The sequence below is a fragment of the Mytilus galloprovincialis genome, chromosome 4, assembly GCF_965363235.1.
Source record: "Mytilus galloprovincialis chromosome 4, xbMytGall1.hap1.1, whole genome shotgun sequence".
Lineage (NCBI taxonomy): Eukaryota > Metazoa > Mollusca > Bivalvia > Mytilida > Mytilidae > Mytilus > Mytilus galloprovincialis.
In genome coordinates this window covers 59,028,785-59,049,923 of record NC_134841.1, presented here as the reverse complement: position 1 = coordinate 59,049,923, position 21,139 = coordinate 59,028,785, and the positions used below count along the sequence as shown (strand labels likewise).

General features: G+C 30.7%; 1 protein-coding gene across 4 annotated transcripts; it reads left to right on the top strand.

Moving 5' to 3' along the window:
* Positions 1-20: 20 nt before the first annotated feature.
* On the top strand, positions 21-20,547 carry LOC143072553 (uncharacterized). 4 transcript variants are annotated; one of them, XM_076247548.1, is made up of 19 exons: positions 21-144; positions 2,508-2,636; positions 4,020-4,115; positions 4,447-4,528; positions 5,058-5,184; positions 5,561-5,732; positions 6,322-6,429; positions 6,981-7,068; positions 7,346-7,519; positions 9,092-9,194; positions 9,727-9,929; positions 10,613-10,721; positions 12,939-13,071; positions 13,837-13,958; positions 14,800-15,129; positions 15,727-16,407; positions 17,142-17,255; positions 17,766-17,828; positions 19,227-20,547. In XM_076247548.1, the coding sequence occupies exons 2-19, from the start codon at positions 2,530-2,532 to the stop codon at positions 19,859-19,861; spliced, it is 3,447 nt and encodes a 1,148-aa protein (XP_076103663.1). In that variant the 5' UTR covers positions 21-144; positions 2,508-2,529; the 3' UTR covers positions 19,862-20,547. The 4 variants fall into 4 exon arrangements, with proteins under 4 accessions (XP_076103663.1, XP_076103660.1, XP_076103664.1 ...); XM_076247545.1 differs by having other exon boundaries at positions 17,766-17,861; XM_076247549.1 differs by having other exon boundaries at positions 17,142-17,259; positions 17,776-17,828.
* The last annotated feature ends 592 nt before the right edge of the window (positions 20,548-21,139 follow it).

The window sequence follows — 21,139 nt, the reverse complement described above, 5'->3', positions numbered from 1 at the left end:
AATCGTGTTACATTTTTACTTCCGGTAAATTTATTTTTGTGGCGGCTCATTCGAAAGACTACCTGCTTTTACGTTGAATTTAAACATGACAACAGGATAAGAGCTAATCAATTTATTTCACTCTTATGAATTGAAAAGAGTAAGGTAAAAAGCTAAACCATTTAAATTACGAAATGCAAATCCGCATGCAGCAGAAGCAGGTGATTTTGTTGACATACACATGACATGCCTGTGCCTGCAACATCCAAAATTCTCAACTTTCTAATTTGTCTATTGTTGTGCTTGTTTTATCAATGAGGATGTTTGAAGGTCTATGAACCTTACCCATGATTGTGTAATACGACAATAATCATAATTTATCAAAAACTACTAACAAATAGACCTGCCTTTTTTCAGGTAATTCCTAGTCAAAATAATTATGACGTCTTGAAAGGCTATTATTTTTTTCTTTGACGCCTTACATCAAAGTATTTATTTGGACTAGGTAATTCCCTGTTTTGCACATGAGGAAACATACACCTTGTCGCTATTTGTCCACCATCACCAGGCATCACAAAGGTACCTAAAGGTTGACGTCATAAAACAGAATCACTGATGCCCCAATAAAGTGATTGTTGTAAGATGTCAACAGTTTAAGTGGCATAGGTTCTCTAGTCAACCGGTGCAGATTTCCAAATAGCGATAAGATGTATTCACAGGCACTACTAATCTTGTCAATAGTAATAAGATATGTCCACCATATATATTAAAAAGCTTTCTTTTGTATATATATCTACATAGTACGATATAGTACGATGTATATGTTACAGGGAATTTGTAAAATCAGGGATTTTGCAAAATCACTGGACTAATCAGTGATTGTTTAAAATCACTAACAGTTTCAGTGGTTTTGTAAAATCCCTGAAATTGTTAGGGATTTTACAAAATCACTGAAAATAGAGCTAGGGATTTTGTAAAATCCCTGATTACAATAAATTATAACAGTGATAAGAGCTTATTTTGTCTTCTTTCTGTGGCTCATTAAAAAAATGTTTATCATATTTTCCCTGTTTTCATATGTTGCATTTTAATTTTACCTCAATTATTTGAAGTAGCTTTTGTGTGTATGTTTGCTCTTGATTTCAAGACATTTGTGCCTGAGCCATTGTTCTACAGTATGTCAGTTGTTTTGTGCATGAAAGCCGCTCACTAAATATTTAAATAAAGACTAGATTAACCTCAAACTTATTGAGTGTTACCGTTGAAGTCTTTTTTCACAGAAATTCTAAATAAAAATGAATGAATGTATTTTACAAATTCCCTGAATTTAATCAGTGAATCTGTAAAAAAAATCTTAATTATTTCAGGGATTTTGTAAAATCACTGGTCAAAATCAGGGATTTTATAAAATCACTTATCAGTTCAGTGATTTTACAAATTCCCTGAAATTTCAGTGATTTTACAAAATCACTGATTTCACAAATTCCCTGTAACATATATATATATATACAAAGTATGCAAACCTGTCAACTTTTCAAAATTTTAAATTTTAATAACTTTCTTAAACTATCCTTATTTTATGAGATAATGCTATTGCATTAGAAATTAATTAGGTGGAATATGTTTTAATAATAGTTTCTTCCTAAGAAAGGGTACATTTAATCCATTGACTGTTGTGATATCTATGATTGAATATATAATTTTAGATTTTTTTTTTACCCTTTTAAATAAAAGAGCTATATGGGTATTTTTCTTTTTATACATTTGTTTACCGTATATATTATGGTATACTGTTGTCTGTCCGTCTGTCCTTCTTCAACATGTCTGACAATAACTCTAAAATATATGATCCAATTGACATTAAACTTTGGTGAATTGTTTATATCTATTTACATGAGCTCCCTTTTGTTTTTTTATAAATTTTAGATTTTAAGTTTCAGAGTTTAGGTTTTATTTCTTTAAAAAAGGGGATTTTTTTCCAGTTTTTCGGACAATAACTCAAAACCATGTCAATAATTTGCAAGAAACTTTGGTAAATTGGTTATATATCTATTGACATTTAAAAAATTTAGATTTTACCTTTTCGAGTTATAGGGTTATATTTATTAAAAAAAAAGGGATTTTCCAATTTTCAGACAATAACTCAAAAATGCTTTCAACAGTTTTCATGAAACTGGTGAATTGTTTATATCTGTTGACATAAGCTCCTTTTCGATTTTCATAAATTTTAGATTTTACGTTTTCAAAGTTACGTTTTATGTTTTATTTGTGATAAAGTGTGGATTTTTTCGGTCAATGCTTTAAGCAGCTATCAATAAACTTTGATGACTGCTTTATATCTATTTAGATAACCTCCCTTTAGTTTTTCACGAGTTTCTGATATGACATTGAGAAGTGATTGAATTTTATTTTTTGAAAAATCGATGAGAGTATCATGCGCTCGTCATGCTCTTGACACAGGTGTTTATTCATTGTTGCAAGCTTTTAAAATATTTATTAAAATATGTTTATTGTGTTGGATTTTTCAGAGCTGTTAGTTGACCAATTGCAATGATGGGTGATCCACTTGACATGAAGCAGATTTTCTTCACCAATCTGCAAGTGCTGGGATTTGATGCAGCTGCAGAGGGACAAGACAACAAAATTCCCTTTAATAAGTATGCATTTTTAAAATTACAAGTACATAATACATAAAATGTATATCTACCCACAATAGCGACCAAGACAAAGTACTTTGAGAATTAGAGGCAGATTCATGGGGGAGGCCAGGATACATAATACATAAAATGTATATCTACCCACAATAGCGACCAAGACAAAGTACTTTGAGAATTAGAGGCAGATTCATGGGGGAGGCCAGGATGCCCACCCCCTTTTTTTGGGGGAAAATTTGGTTGATTACATAGGGAGTCACTGAGGCATGACTGGATCAGGCCCCCTCTAAGGTATTAAATGGGCTCCCTCTTACGAAAATTTCGGGATCCGCCACTGAGAATGGTGGGAGAAGAGTAACTTATATGGATTTTTTTTCAGATTTTGGGGAAAATGGTATAGTGTAAAGTAAAAAGTAAAAACACAAAAATACTGAACTCCGAGGAAAATTCAAAAAGGAAAATCAAAAATCAAAAGGCAAAATCAAAAGTCCAAACACATCAAACGAATGGATAACAACTGTCATATTCCTGACTTGGTACAGATATTTTCTAATGTAGAAAATGGTGGATTGAACCTGGTTTTAAAGCTAGCTAAACCTCTCACTTGTATGACAGTGGCATACAATTCCATTATATCACAACGATGTGTGAACAAAACAAACAAAAGCAATAGGTAAAAATATCACAAATAGGGGTAAATAGTCTAATTCGGTAGGTCACATTCGTGAAAATGAAACGGGATTGTAGTTACGACATAAGGAACATATCCGATATCATCTGTGAAACGGATATTCCATAATGGTCAACCAACTCGTGATGGCGTCCGTAAAATTTACAAAGTGATGATTTCATCTTCATCATTTGGAACTCTTGTTTTAAAAAATGAAATTCACAATTGGGAAGCTGAAATCATCTCTTTTGTCGTAAAGTTTTGTTTTCAACCGACCCTCATAGTCAATTTCTAGATATAAGTCATAATCAATTGGCAAAATCAAAACCTCAAACACATCGATGAATGGATAACAACTGTCATATTCCTGACTTGGTACAGGCATTTTCTCATGTAGAAAATGGTGGATTGAACCTGGTTTTATAGCTAGCTAAACCTCTCACTTGTATGACAGTCGCATCAAATTCCATTACATTGTCAACGATGCATGAACAAAACAAACATACTCAAAGAGTAAAAATGTCAAAAATAGGGGTACAAAACATAGTGTTTTTGTAAGACTTACAAGCTTTGCACATTTTATGCCTTACATGTATATTTTTGTATTGCTTCCTAATTTTTAGGTAGAAATTAAACATTCAGAATGGCGATCATACAGATACATTATTAAAAGTTTTGGTTGTGTAAAATGTTGATTTCTACTTTTTATTTTACAGAAACATGTTTGATTTGCCAAATAAGAGGGGCAGTGAAGTTGTTTTACATTTCCTGTTTGAGAAATTAAACCCAGTCATGTGCAGAGAGGAGTTTAGGTAAATATATACTTCAAAACAAAAAATCAGATTTTATTAAATGATAAGAAAATCATGATTGATGAGTGTTCAACGTCCAGTGATAAATATCATTCTTCTAGTACAGAGTTAAGAATGTACATGCATATTGATGGAATTTGGCTATAAATTGAAAAATTGAGACCATTTCAATTGTCATAAAGATAACTTATAAAAATTGCCGTCTACTAGTTTCTGTTCTTAAACATGTGTTTGGGGAATGTGAGAAAATTATTAATGTTTGCAAATATTTAATGTATAGTTTTATCTTTAATAGAATAATGTTTTTAAATTAATTTTTTGTTTACTTTAGACATTGTTGGCCCATAATTGACAAGCAACAAGAAGCTCAGTACAGAAGGACTTGTAATAACTGGTTGAATAATATATCAAAGGTATACATACATACAAATACTCGGTTATAGGTATAGCAGGATCATTATAAGTAGTGCAGTGTTTTAGAATACAAAAATAAGTGACAGCTTGTTAGTTAATTTGACATATGCCTTGATTGAACTTCCTTGAAACAATCCATTCCAGTACTGTCCAATCAATACATAGATCCACAGTCCACACATCTAAACTTAACCTCCATCAACTATTAACATGTGCTAAGGCAGGCAAAATACATCTTTAATTCTTACAATAAGTAAATCTATGTTTACCTTAATGTTTCCTGTCTTTTTTTTATAATCATTGAAAATTTTCAAGTGCAACCATAATTTTATGCAAAATGAACTTGACTATCAATTGTTTGCTAACATTTGGGATAATTATGAGAGACAGTCAGCTTGTCATTCCTTAAAAAACTTTTAAAGCCTAAATTTGTGGGTTTTTTTTAAATGTTTTATCAATGAAAACATAGTTACTCAAGATACATGAGATTGGTAGTACAATGTATCATATGTATTTCACATGTTTCAGAATGAACCCGACTCCCATTTACCCAGGATAACTGGGTCACTGTTCCTGTCACCTGGTGGAGAAAAATTTATCCAGTTGTTACTTCATTTTTCCAGATATGTTCTGCAACAGGATATTGAAAGAATGGGTATGTATCATGTCAATGCCTAGTGCTAATAAATATTTATTTTACTATTTAGATTGTGAGATTAAAATATAATCTTGTACTTGTCTGAAATTCTTAGTACTTACATTTTTATGCTACAACCAAGAGATATCTAGAGATAAAAAGCCTTTCATTTGTTTAACTCTGCAATATTTTAATGTCACAAGGGCATGTGCCGTCATAGATGAAACTTTTTATAAGGAAATTAATTACAACTTTTGGAATGCCTCAGCTGATAAAAATACAAAATTTTATTAAATATCTATTTGATGTAATTATTAGATAGTTTCCTGTTATAAAATTGTAAAACTCTCTTAGGAAGATTGCAATCTCTAGAAAAAGTTGTTTTTTTTTCTAGGGGGAAAAGATAAAGACCATCTACGCTACCCAGAATTAACACAGCAAACAGCTTCCCTTGGTGAGGCTGTTGGGAATTCTGTCCAATGTTCCATCGTTAGGAACAGGAAACATTTACTTGAGGAATCTCAAATTATACTGGCTCTGAATAGGGAATGGAAAGAATATTCCAAGTAAGAATAAATTTTTAGACATAAAATTCTGCAAATTATTTTCAATTTCATCTAAAGTCTTACAAGGAAAAATATCCACAGTCATAAAGTTTTCATTGTAATTTCTTATTAATTTTTTATTGTGAGATTTTTATATTTACTGAGTAGTATTATTATCAGATAATATATATTTCTTCGTGTTGGAGGTTTATGTTAAATATAGAAATGAAAGTCTATTTTAATATAAATGGATGCACTCATTCGGTACTAAATTTGAACAGACTAGTATTAGTACTAGTAATAATCAGACGTTTTATGGACAATACAAAACTCATTTCAAGTGATACAGAAAGTGTTTAAAGACATATTGAGATTCTAATTTGAATATTTCATTTATTATTGAAAATCTGTTAAGGAATTAAATACATTGTTAAGGGTAATAATGCTCTATTTTTGTTCATTATCATACAAACCACCGCCACAAAATATATCAGATTGAGTCAGTATTCAGTTTGCACATTGCCACATAAATTATCATGAAAATATTTATTTTCATTGACACATTATATCTTATTATTAAGATATGAATACATCAGGTTATTTCTTTTAGTGAGCTAGTTAAAGATTATAGAAAGCTATCCAAATTGGCAAGAGAAAAAAACCATAAGATTAGGGAAGAGATACAGAAAACTACAGAGAGAGGGGCAGAAAGAGGGAGGTATGTTGTAATTGCTATTTACCATTTTGTAGTGCATACAAACACCACTGTAATGCATGCAAAAGATCTATGTGTGTTTAAGCTTGAAATTGATCTTTTTTTATATCAGGAAAACAGATATTAGGGGTAAAGATTGAATTCATGCAATCAAAACATGAGAGGGACCAGATTGCTAGTTATAGTTTCCAGACCTAATCACTAATTTTAAAAGCTCAAAAATATTATGCATTGAGGTCAACATTTTGAACATCTTATCCATCTACATGTTCATATACATGTTAGGCAATTTATCAATAAGATATATGCTTTTATTTAAATTAGAGATTCAAATTATGATATGATATAACCATATTTACTAAAAATAACTATGTTTCAGTTGAGTATAAGGCACATCGTTATACTCAAGATGAATGAAATTTAGAATAGATGTAAACAGTTCTGAGCATTATGATTTGAAAATATTTTACACAGATATATATATTACTTAACCTTGAAGTTATTTGTATGCTTGTGAAAGTGTTTTTGACTAATTTCATGTTATTCTATTGTAGTCCCATGGTTAGGAAAAGGCGTTCAACAAATGCATATGAATATGATTTTGATCCTCAGTCAATTAAGAGAGCTCAGAGAGTTCAAGAGGTAACTTTATTGGTTTGCTATTTGGTGAAATATCATTTACTGAAAATACTTATTAGTAAACATATATTTCAAATGTTTTTCAGATTCAGGTATATATGAAGAAAAGTGAATTGAATTCTAGGATAAATTAAAGTGAGATTTCTATGTTTGATAATTTTCTCTTTTGATAAAAAAAAGCAATGTTCAAAGTAATTTTATTACTAATTATTTAGAAGAATAAATTAATATGATTAAAAAATATTTACATATTAAACAACGAATATCTATTTTTAAATAGGTCCGTGACTTATGGAAGCAGTTTGACGATTTCTGTATTAGAGAGGCCGCAGAGAGGGAAGTTATTGAATCCATAGTAGATAAAACAATGAACAAATGTAAAATAAATGCTTCTGATGTCAACATTAAAGTTCCTGATCTGTTACTAACAGAATGTGAAGATGAAATAAGAAAGGTATAAATAATGCAATACCACCATTTATTTTATATGGTACTGTCTAAACTCTATGACAACCTTTTTTGATAAAAAAAAAAATAAACATACAAAATTTTACATAGTCATTTTATATTGCCAATCATGTCATTATTTAAAAAAAAACATAAAAAAAAACACAAAAAAAACATACGGTATGTTACACCCACTTGTAAAGAAGCATACTTGCCTGAACATTTCAACCTCAGTCTATCCTAATATAAAGGATAGGAAAATTAACATTTGTATGGTACTTAATTTCATTTTTTTTCTAATTTCTTTTTTTAATGGAGTCAGTTTTTCCAAACTCTTATACCTTAGAAATGATGTTGATAAAAATGATTTATTTTACATACATAGTTTAAAGTAAAAAGGTGCTCAAACTTTCTAAATTTATAACAACCATTGGCTTTCAACTAGATAGGTTCCATATATATCAAACATAATTTATGTGTAGAAAATGATGCTAAAAATGATGTAACACTGTGAGTCTTGTGTAGCATATATAACTTTTGTTGTTTGATTACAGTCTGCGCCAAAAACTTTTTCATCATTCTTAAACTTAATATCAAAACTCCTTATATGACGATATAAAATTTTGAAAATTTTCACGTCCTAAATCAATATTTGCTAGTCAGGGGCATTGGACTAGTAGCTAACAGTGCAGACTGTGATCACCTTATTTTGATATCCCCAATTTGTATGGAATGCTGATAATTTTAAGACTACAAGTACAACCAGGCAGTGCATTTATCACATAAAAAAGGAGAACAGGAATAACCACACAACAGACTTCACCTCCTAGAAAACTGATGCACAAACAAAAACAACATACAGTCCAGGTAATCTGGGCTAGTACAGGCGTGAAATTAGATTTGATTAAGCCATGTGTGATTGTATGTGATTAATGTTATCAAAGTTCGTGAAAAGGATTTTTGACCAGTCGGTCATGGGACAGAGAAAGCCAGATTATTTGTCAGTCCTACAAAATTTTAACCAGTCCTAAAAATACTGTCAATTTGATACTGAAGTAAAAATTATAACATATTTTATCGAAAAATAACTTTATAAATATTACGGTTTTATTTTTTACAGCGACAGACAAATTAACAATAAAGGGCCAGTTCTGTTCTTTTGATTGTTCTTATTTAAAGTCATCTTAGCTATCCATTTCATCATCTGAATCACTTTCTCAAAATTTGTTATCCCCATGAAGGATTCAATCGCCAATTGTTTGCCTGGGATGGCTACATGAACAAATTTAGCAAGACACGTGTAGATAGCCACTTTGGTTTCTGTTTGTTTATATAAGGAAACCAGTACCAGAAATTAGCAGTAGGTTCATTTGATGACTGATGTAAACACGTATTGGAATTAGTTGCGGTACAACTAACTACCGAAAAAAAGAACTGCAATGGCCGTTTTTACATCGGTCATCAAGACCGGCACTAGCTTTCAAAATACTGGTCCGAGCCTTATTTTGACTGACAGGACCGACCATTTTCGCGATCTCTGTACAGTTATGCTATGATAGAAGTATTTTGTATATTTCAGAGACATGTAGACAGTAATTTCCACCATGGAAAGCTGAACCTTGTTAGTATAATACAGCTATGGAATTTATGTCTTCATTTGTATATAGAAAAAATACATCAAGGTGAGTAAATGGATATGTTTGTCAAAATCTCATCCAGTAGTCTGTCAGATAAAAGTAATGGTTGAACTTGGTTTTAAACCATGTCTTATGATATACCTTATAGAATGTTCTGAATAAAAGAGAATTATTTTTTAGATGTTAGTAACACCTTTACTGAATCAGAAAAAATAGCTGTTTTGGGCAAACATAAATTTAGACAAAAATTTATTTGCTACCTGGACTAAACAGCTATCCATCATCATCATCATCGTCGCCTTTGCCTTTGTCTTCATCCATCATCATCAATTGACAGCCAAAAAATATCAGAACTTTATTTCTAAACATGATATTTGCATTAAACTGTTTTTCTGACTGGGAATTGAAATATAATAGCACTTGTTTGTAGCAAAACATTCAGGTTCTAGCAAAATGTATCAATGTAGTATCACTAGTGTGTTTTTTCAAGAAGAAAATTAGTTTGCATGAGATAATGTTGGGTCTTTTTTCTATATCATTAGTTCTATGTTTGACTAAAAGTTAATTCCCTTTTCAGCTGGTGTTCCAAAATTTGAGGAGGAAGTGAAAGCCGTAACAGATAAAGTACATACAAGTACAGCTTATCTTTTCAATACACAGTCATTAAAGGAGCAAATAGCAAGTATCTTGCCTGAGCTCAAGGAATCGATAGACTATCTGAGGAATAAAGTTGATAAGGAAGTGACTATCTCCAGTACTCCACGGAGCTTACGAACTACTGTAAGTCGTCAAAGTTTTGTTCAAATTGTGGTAGGAAGAAACTGACACTGCTCCTGCATTTCTTTTAGTTTAGATGTTTGTAAATTTTAAATAATTTGGATTTCTTCAGATTTGTGCAATTTATACAAATTTAATAACTTTTTTGCGAATAAAATTTTAGAATTTTGGCTTCTGTTTTCTTTTTTATATTCAAATTATTTCAAGCAGTAGAATTGCCAATTTTGTTCACAAGCAATTTGATATCTTCTATTTATAGTTATTATTAAGAATTATCATTTGGATGGATCCTACGTTTTAGATGAATTATGATAAACAAAAACTATATGATTGATTTTCATATTTTCTATTACAAAACTTTAGTATATAACACTTGATTCAAAGCAGGACATTATTTATATAGACATAATTGCTTACTTCCATGTCATTTGAACTCTGGTGGATTGTTGTCTCATTTGCAATCAATTATACCACATGTCCGTAAAATCCAAGTTTTTCGAAATTTCTCTTTATTTGTAAAAATGAATATGGAATCTATGATTGTATATTTATATTAGATATTTTTTTACATTGGTGAAAAAGCCATGAAATGATAATAAATTCAGACCATAAATCTTCACTCAATTATCATTTCTGAATGAATGTCATATTTGTCAACTTTATTTGTCAGCCATGTTTGTTATTAGTCTGTAGGTATGGGTTTGATGGAACCTTCTCCACCTGTATCTTTCACACCAAGAAAAACAACCGAAATCACACCAGAGGGCACTGCAATTAAACTTTCTCCTGATGATGGTATGTACATAAAACATTGTTTGGGTTTAATATAATTTTACAGTTGATTTGTACGGAGTCATGGCTATGTATGATGAGAGAAAGAACAGATATTCAGGATTTGTCTGAGGACTCCCATCATGTATAAGAAGATAAATGTGTCTGGTTTTTACCTTCGTCGTCGAAGTTGAGAGCAGGTTTAGTCACCTTTTGAGTCCATCTGTCCGTCCTTCTGTCAAAAAAACTTTGTGTAGTAAAGCTTTGTCAATCTTTTCTTGGCTTTTATGATATAGAATGATTTTATAATAATCAGTTATGCTTCAGTATACATGTTACTTTAATTAATTGCATGCATCAACACCGGTCTTGACAGGGTATTGGTCTTGTTTTAACAGTGATAGGATCTAAACATGCTGATGTTTATCTTTGACAGTCATTGTAGCAAAATGTAGAACACAGGTTAATGGTTAATGTTGTCAAAAGCTAAATGTGCTGCAAAATGCAGAATCACAAAAATACAGAACTCCAAGGAACTCCAATGAAAATCCAATACAGGTTGTCTCAACCAAATGGCAAAATCAAACGATAAAACATCAAACGAATGGACAACAACTACTGTAAATTCAGAAATTATTGCATGCATTTATTATTTCAATTTTGTCATTTAGACTTAAATGCGATTTTAATTTTTACAATTTTTAAGAAAAATCCTGTTTAATTCATATAATATATTTCAAAATGCATGTCTTTTTTAGCATTTAACAATAATAAAAACCTCACATTAATTTATGAGTTTACAGTATAATATTCCTGACTTGGTACGGGCATTTTCAAATGTAGAAAATAGTGGAACAAACCTGGTTTCATAGCGCTAAACCTCTCACTTGTATGACGGTCTCATCAAACTCCATTATATACACAACGATGCATAAAAAAAACATAATAGGTTAAAATTGTCAAAATAGGGGTACAGCAGTCATCACCGTGTCACAAAGAGACACATCTTGACCACCAAGGATGCTTGACCTTATTCATATATAGATAAAATTAGAAATGGAATAAAAGGAGATTTATAATGTCAATGAAACAGCAACCAAAACTACACATCAAGTTCATTTAATATCTTAATTTGAAATATGTTGGTTAGTTTTTCAACAGTTCAAAGTTATAAAGAAAAGGTTTGTGGACTTTTGTCAGTGTTTTTATGCCCTTGCTGCAAGCAGTGCAAGCCAAAGGAGGCATTAAGTGTTACCCTTGACCATCTATCCATCTGTTCTTTTGTCCGTCACTCTCTTGATTAAAAAGCAAGCTTGAGTGGCAGCATTGGTGTCCTCAGACACATTCTTCTTTTAGTTTTTGGTTAAAGATTGCAATAATCTTCCAAAGCTTATCATTACTTTTTTGATACCCAAAATATAGTGCATTGGTCATAACATTCTATACATCCTATCCATGAACATTTTCAGAAATTTATCAATGTAGTATATGCTCAGATAGTCACAAAATAATGCTTCACCTGTCAAGAAAGTTTCATAACTTTTGCAAGGTACAGAATCTAATATCTGTTCTAAAAATATAAATGATGACATTGTTAAATTTATTTTTAAGAATTGGAGTTATCTCCCATTATCCAGAATTGTAATAATTATTGTATTATCAACTACAACCGATGCGTTATTAATGCAATATTTATTGATTTTACTTCACACTGATACATTAAAGCATTCTATTCCCTTCAGTTAGAATTTCAATTGAAGGATACGTATGACAGAAGCTATTTGTGGTTTGGGAAAATTTTGTCACACAATCATACATCTCCACCAGGGAAGGAGATTAATATCATATAGAAAATTGACATATTTAGAAATAAAATTGTCAATTAAAAAGGTAAAAAATTACAAAAATCCAGACCTTGAAGTGGAATTAAGATATAAAGATGTATTAACATTATTAGTGAGAACAGTTTGAAACCACATCTGACATCACACTTGAGTAATATTGTGTATAGACATTCAAATTAATCAAAAACATACTTTTAATTGTAAAACATAAAAACATAGAAATACTGCAAAGCCTAATTCAGAGCATGAATCCAATTTGCATTTTCAGTATAAAAGGCATTCTCAGTGATGTTTTCAAAAGCTAATATGAAAATGATTAGATTCATGACAATTTTGGTTTAAATTTGATGCTTTGTACTACTCATGGCCACTACTGATAGTTTGAAATTTATTACAGTGACCACACCAGAGGCAGTGTCTAGAATTGCAGATAATGTTACTGGGACTGTTAGAAAGGGTCCACATAATCTTTTCCAAGGTACCCCAATGTATGCTGGATCTGTTAAACAGGATGCAAGAAAAACAGGAAGGTATAAACTACAACTACCAGTACTAGAAGATTTTTCTTCATTATTGAAGCACATAATCAACATCTTCAAACTTGAATTCTTGTATCTGACACATATGAAACATCTTAAAATGAGTTTGATTATTCAAACATGCGACTTGTTCTGAGATACATTAAAAAATTTATTGAGGCTTTTCAATTGAAAAGAAGTATGTAGACTAGGCAAGGAAGAAATAGAGCAGTTTTTCACCAAAATTTGATGGATATTATCTAACTAAAAATAAGGCATTGCTGATGCTGTTGGTTACAAGCTAATCTCTGAATGATGAAGTGTAAGACCCACAAAATTTCGATATATATAATCTGGCACGTTTGAAGATTTATGTAAGAAACGGTGTGATTTGTATTAGTACAAGTACAGGTCTTTATTCTTAATGATAGCAATCTTGAGGTTTATTTTACAGGTCCATAGTTTATTTCAAAATAAAAATGTCTAAAGAAGAAACATTCAAATTCATGCATTTTCATACAGTGTTATGAATGACATATTTATACAAATGTATCCTTATCCAAAAAAATGTGAGCACTTAAATTTCGATGTATCTGCTGAAGTGTCCATTTCATTTCAGAATTGACCTTTATATTATATCAATGTTTGTATTATAAAAAAGCAGCCAGAACTTTTATTTTTATTAGAAAGTGATAGAAATAAATCAAACAGAAACATGCAGAAAAAGACAATAAATTTGTGTATGTATCTTATTCAATTGAATCAAATTTATTGTAGGGTCAATACAAAATTACCAAAGAAAACAAAAACAGAAAGTTCAAATTCTAGGACAGTAGATGTTAGAGGTCACTTGCATTCTACACCAACACGAGCTGCTAGACCAACAGGAAATCATTGTGGTATGGATATATATAAAATTCTGCATTAGTCATGAAAAATAACACAGTAATGTTTGAAAGCAATGCTTCATATCACAGTCTACATATATTAATTCAATTTCATTAATGAAATAGTGAAAATATCCGGATAGAATCTCTGATAGTCTGTATTTTTTTTTACCAAAGTAAGAAAAAATATCCCTGTTAGAGGAATGCTACTGATGAAAACTCTGATAGTTGTATTTCTTTTGTGCTTACATTCAAGTAAGAGATGAGCAACACAATAAAAATTAAACATAAAAATAATCAAAGTTAAATAATCAAATGTTTTTTTGTTGTCAAAGAAGAGAGATAAGGGTGACGCCTGAAATAAAAGCATTTTTGCCGTACATAACCCTTTTTAAGCTCATCTGGACCGGAGGGCCAAGTGAGCATTTCTCATCACTTGGCGTCCGTCGTCCGTTGTCATCGTTAACTTTTTACATTTTGAACTTCTTCTAGAGAACCACTAAATGGAATGGAACCAAACATGGCATGAATTGTCTTTATGAGGTGCTGACCAAGTGTTGTTACTTTGTAGCCAATCCATCATTCAAGTTGTCCGCCAGTGGGGGACTTAGTTTTATATAGGATGATAGGATGATAGGACCCTATGGGAAATGCATACAAAAGTTTTCTTCTAAGAGAACCACTGAACGGAATGCAATATTAAACCAAACTTTAACTTTTTTTATATGAATTCAAAAACCCAAGTAGAGCCTCTAGTTTACTATCCAGAAGTTTTCTGATGCTTAGTATATACTTTTTTATTTTGATGAACTCATTAACTATTGATAGTTTGTATATTTGCATTGTAATTTAGATTGGGAAGGAATGATACAACAGCCAGAGACATTAATATCACAGCTGAAAAATTCACCCTCCCACAGTGAGCAATCATTTCACAGCGTCAGAAACATAAACAAGAGTAATATAACTCAAACGTCAGGGACCATAACTCCTAAGCTGTCTCCACGATCTGACTCTGAGCCTGTAACCCCTAGGAACAAAAGTTACAATTCTCCATTTATGTCACCCAGACAAGGACAAAGGTCAGCAGAGGTCACACCAAGACAAGGTCATAGGTCACCATCAGACATGATAGTAGATGAAGTTATGGGATTTGGAATGGTTATGTCTCCTGGGATGTCGGGTAAATTAAATAATTAATGTGTTTTAATTGTGTGAGATATGTATTTATAAATTTTGAAATTTGGAGGTTCTTTTACAAATTATTAAATGGTTATAGTCTTTTAAACATTATAGAATGTTAGTTTTCATTTCAGTAGGATAATACAAGGAATGATAGATATTGATTATTTTTTTTCTATAAAGAGAAGTCTTTTAAAGAAAACAGACTTACTGATTGACTTCTATTCTAAAAATAAAAGGGGGAAAAGGTAGGCAAGATAACTTTGAAAAATCCTCTGCTAATGTTTGTTGTGTTAAACAATACAATTTTTGAACTATGAATAAACAATTATTTACAACTTCAAATTTCATTTTAATACTTTTATTGTTTATGTGAATTGATCATTTTGAACTTTTTGATCGTTTTGAAGTAGTTGGTGAATATCACAAAACAAAAGGTCTCTAGGTTTTGCACACTTGACAACAAAGTAGCCAGGAATTAGCCTGTTATGATTTGTATGATTAATATTTAAAATTAGAATTTGTAAATATCTTTAACTCAGTTTATTTAAGAATGAGGTTTTGCATGCTGATAGTACTGTAAATGTCTTACTTTCAGGTGCAGATGCATTTCGAACAAAAGCAGAAATCCCAAGAAGTCCTATTAGTGTTGAAGTTAAAATGATGTTTAGAGAGGCAATGTCCAATGAAAGTAGTCCCCAGTCTGACAGGTCAAGGTCTTCTAGAGGTCAAAAGTCAGCTGAACATAGTTTCAACATGAGTGATCATGGCTTACACATTCAAAAGGACAATCCAACCTTTGGTTATCAGAATGTTTCGAAAACTTTAAATAGATCCAAAAATACAACTTCAAGTTCAAACCAAATGGCACTTCAGAATGACAGGGTGTTGTCAAGTGATGCCATTAACAATTATAATGAGGGAAAAATAAGTAATGGTTCAGAGTTGCAAAAAGACAAATATTTAGTAGAAAATCGTCCCAAATCTCCTGTAGGAGAAACTTTAGATGATATTGAGACTGACCCAGAAGATAATTCTACAACATCTAAATTTAAATCAATAGAGAACAGTTTTCAAATACAAAGACCGCCGTCTCCTGTGGCTGAGTTATTGGAAAGTTTTGATTCTGAAAAAGAGGAATCAGACAAAATGTTGGAGGAGGAAGTTTTTCCAAAAGACGAAGAGGATGATTTCTACTTAGAACAACCCGAAGGTTTACTCTCCTCAGAGGAGGCAGAGGAGGACACACAATATGAAACCTTATCCAAAAAATTTGAAGGTAATTAATCTATAGTGTGTGGAACAACTTTTTGATTCATTCCATGCCATTATTTGAAAATATACTTTAAATTCAGAAATTATTGCGATGTTTTTATTATTGCGAAAAATGCGCAATAATTAAAACTCGTATTTTGAAATTTTTTGTTTGAATCAAACAGGATTTTTCTGAATATCGCAAAAATTAAAATCGCATTTTAGTCTGAAATCGCAATAATAAATTCACGCAATAATTTCTGAATTTACAGTACTGAATATTTAGCAGTAACTGCTGCTGTGAGAATGCTGTAGCGTTGCTGAAGAAAATAAATTTACTGTTTTTTTGTTTTCAATTTATGACTTTTTTCTGTCTTTTGAAGAAATCCTTTCAGTAGATGAAACGTGACCTTGTGATAGGGAAAGCACCTGTTGAATTTTGAGTTGCAAAGATTTTTTTACTTGAAAAGGTGTCATCATTGCATATCATCCTCAGTTGTCTTTTAATATAATAGGTTTTCACCATAATTAAAAGGTTATAAAGTCATACAGTTTAGGTTTGTGTAAGAATAAAAGGGTAAAAATCCTGTCTGAAGTTGTATGTATATGTTACAATGTGTTTGCTGATATTCTATGTATGCTCTAGATAATATGCCTGTATTCTGTGTACGACCATGAAATTATTACAACACGAATAAAACTACTTTCACAGTACATCAGAATATTATTATATGATTAAATTCATATTTTATATTTCAGAACAAAAAGCTTTCATTACACAAGAGGTAATTCCAAGAAGCCCTCTGAAGGATGAAATAAGACGAATGTTTAAAGAAGCAATGTCTGATGTTGAGGATTCACCGTTACATAAAAGTAATTATTATTATATTTGTGGAATCTGGTTATATTTTCTATACAACTGAACACACTATAAACTCTTCTGTGATATGTAAACTGAATAATTTGTTTTTTCTAAAATTTGTCCAATAATTTTTCATCAATATAAAAAAGAAGATGTGGTATGATTGCCAATGAGAGCACTTTCCTCAAGAAACCAAAATGACACAGAAATTAACAACTATAAGTCATTGTATAACTTTCAACAATGAGCAAAGGAGATGTCACTGTATAACCTTCAGCAATGAGCAAAGCCTTTTAAGTATGGTATCTGATGGATATTGAAATTTCCATTCTATTGATGTAAAATTTATACGAAGTTGTTTTTATATAAAGATTATCTTGTTCAAATTAGTTAAATGATAATTATACCAATTAGAAAATTTTATTAGATTTGAGGCAGTTAAAAATTAAAAAAAATGTGAAAAATCTAAAGGTTTGACCTTCCTGCATGTAGAATATTGACATATTGTTATATTTCTTTAGGTAGCAATAAGCCTCACTCAGATAACTTTTCAAGGTCAAATAACAGTAAAGGGAGAGCAGCAGGTATTGATGATAGTTTTTATGACCTGCAAGCAGGTATATTTGTTTTTCTAGCAAACACAATTGTATGTGATCATGAATTATTCATAACTGATTTATATGTACCTGTATAGTTCACCAAATTGGGGTATAGGTCAATAAGAAAGTGATCCAACAAAAATAATATTCAAAATCATCTAGAAGCAACATATAGTCTTCAACAATAGACCTTGTTGAGTTATACTGTTGTAAACATCCAATTATCCAAATATTGAAATCATTAAGATACAACTTGTGACAATGTTCTTAAGACTTAAGACACGTACATGAAATTTTCAGGACAATATTTGGCATATTGGATCCTTGCAAGGTTTACCTGTTCGTATGAATTATTATTATTCATGGGGTACAAATGTTCATGGATTTCATTAGTTATGGTAAACCAGGAACTAAAATGTTTAACAAAGTTTTCATTTTCTATAGGCTTGTGTGCAGATTTTGGTAAATGCATAATCTCAAATATTCATTAATATGCATTTTCCCCTCAATCAAGGAAAATAAATGAATCCAGAATATTTAATAATAGATGAAAATCATTTATACTAAATTTAAAATAAAAAAGTTTTCTACAGTCCACTTTACACTTTTATACTGACAGCAGCTATAGTCATGATTAATGAAGATAGCAGATTTTTATCTATTTTATGTGCATACCTGGATAAAGGCCTGCAACTAAGAAAATCAGAAAATTAGTTAGATACTCTAAAATATATCAAAATTATCTCCCCTTGACCACTGATCCTTTCTTCATGCATTTGAATTTCAATTATTATTTTATGTTTCTTTAATCACTCTGTAATGTTTATGTCATGTTGTAATTAATGTTATGCTCTTAATGGGCCCTTTAATTTGGAAAATAAAAATATTGTAAATATTGTAAAAATATTGTATAGTAGTCAAGACACACGGTTCATTGGAACTCTTTACAATTTTCATTATAGGCACAGAGTATTGAATATTTTTCTCCTCTTATTACTCGTATTCTCTATTTAGGAAAGATATTTGTTCTGGAACTTATAAATGTTAAGTGGTACCATGTAAGGGATTTTCAAAACTGCAAGCCTGTTTATAGATAAGAGAATATGAAGTATGAGTGCCAATGAGACAACTCTCCATCCAAGTCACAATGAGAAAAAAGTAAAACAATTATAGGTCAAAGTACGTCCTTAAACACAGAGCCTCAAGGCTCACACTGAATAACAAGTTATAAGGGGCCTCAAAATGACTAGTGTAAAACAATTTAGACAGGAAACAAACAGTCATTATAAAAATGAGAAACAAGAAACATTTATGAACATCATGTGCAATTGCAGTTTATATTGATTATATTATTAATTATATATTTATTTATTCTTTTTACAGGTAATAGCTTTGATTTGCAGGGAGCAGGTGATGGAATTGGTCTAGAAGACATAGAAATGCCTGATATGCCATTAGAAGATTCTTTCTGTGAAAGTTATGGTGCAGAAATGCCGAATGACACTTCAAATTATTCTAACAAAGCTATTAATCGTGAAAGTGTAGGTTTTGATTTGATGTCGTTCACACCAAAATCAGAGGTGAATTTATTTCAAACTTATGATGTGAAAAAATTAGAGGAGGCAAAACATGATTTAGATGAAATATTTAGTCAAAGTCTTCCATTAAGGGTGGAAAACATTCGTCAAGCAGAGACGAAACAACAGTTGACAGAGAATAAAACACAATTGAAAGAGTTAGAAAAATCTATTGGAGAACTTGAAGGAAAATTACTGGAAATTAGTTCGAATGAGTTTCTAAATCCTGATTCAAAAGATGATTCCGATTTAATTGATAATTTAGACGATTCATTTGTACCTCTGAAAGGTGGTGTTTTATTTGAAGGTGGAACACCTTTAAAACCTAGGTCACTTCAGAATATAAACGAAGTACCTACAAACAATAGTAATGATATACGAACTAGAATGCAACAACTTAAAGAGGTTGCCAAGAAAATTAGTTCAGATTTTAATGTATAGCCTGTCTCACAGTATTAAATTATTTTTAAGCCTGAATGTATGAATTGTTTAATTTAATGTACTGAATCCTTTTTTAGCTGTGTTTAAAATGATAAGTTAGTGCAACTATATGTATAAGTATTTATAAAATGTAATAGAATAATAAGAGGAAGAAAAATAGGAGTTTATTATAATTAAAATAATCTTCAGCAAAATTACCTCTTATTAAATTTGTCTTCCTAATAGATTTTAATTCATTACACTCTTGTTATAGTAGTTCGTATAGTTTAAATACTACAATTTATCTGATTTTTTATTTTAGAAGACTGCAGTGGAGTCTATTTTAGAACAAGTGTGTATTGTTCTTACCCAGGCCCAACCTACCCCCAAAGAACCTTGTCCAAAATACCCCTGCATCGTTTTTTATATTTACATGAAAGTGATTAACTTATGTTAAGACAGACATGTAAACATGTGAAATATCCCATCAATTTCTATTCTGATCTTTCAAGGTACAAAGTTTTATCTAAGTAAAACATCATGACTTAAATGGTACAACTTAACTGATTGTTTTCCCTTTAAAAACCGAGCCAATAGATTCCTTTCTTACTATCTAATAAGTAAATAGTAAAAGTAATTTGATTAATTTTTTTGACTTTTGTTGTTACTGAATTTTTTATATCCACAATAATTTTGAAAAGTATAAATTGTTGACCTACAAGAATTACATTCTTCTGATGTTTTATATCAATTCTGAATCAAATTTCAATACCGGTAATTGCAATACTTAATTTTACATTGTCTTTGGTTGTCTAATATTTGCAGTAATAAATACACATGATGTATATTTTTTATCTTAATACAGTTTGTTATGATAAGTTAATGTTTTAAGTGTATGTTAGGTCATTTGTTAATATAAAAAAGAAGATGTGGTATGTAGCAAAGCCCATACCGCATAGTCAGCTATAAAAGGCCCTGATAAGACAATGTAAAACAATTCAAACGAGAAAACTAACGGCCTTAATATTTATATAAAAAAATGAACGAAAAACAAATAGGTAACACATAAACACACACAACTACTGAATTACAGGCTCCTGACTTGGGACAGGCACATACTTAAATAATGTGGCGGGGTATAAGTGTATTATAAACAAAAAAAGATATTTATTTGAAACATTAATGGTTGTTTGTACATTGCAAATAATGAAACATATACAGTATGTAACAGTATGTAATAATTACCAGTAGGGTATGCTGTATGTATTCAAAACATATTTAAACCAGATGTTGCTTTTT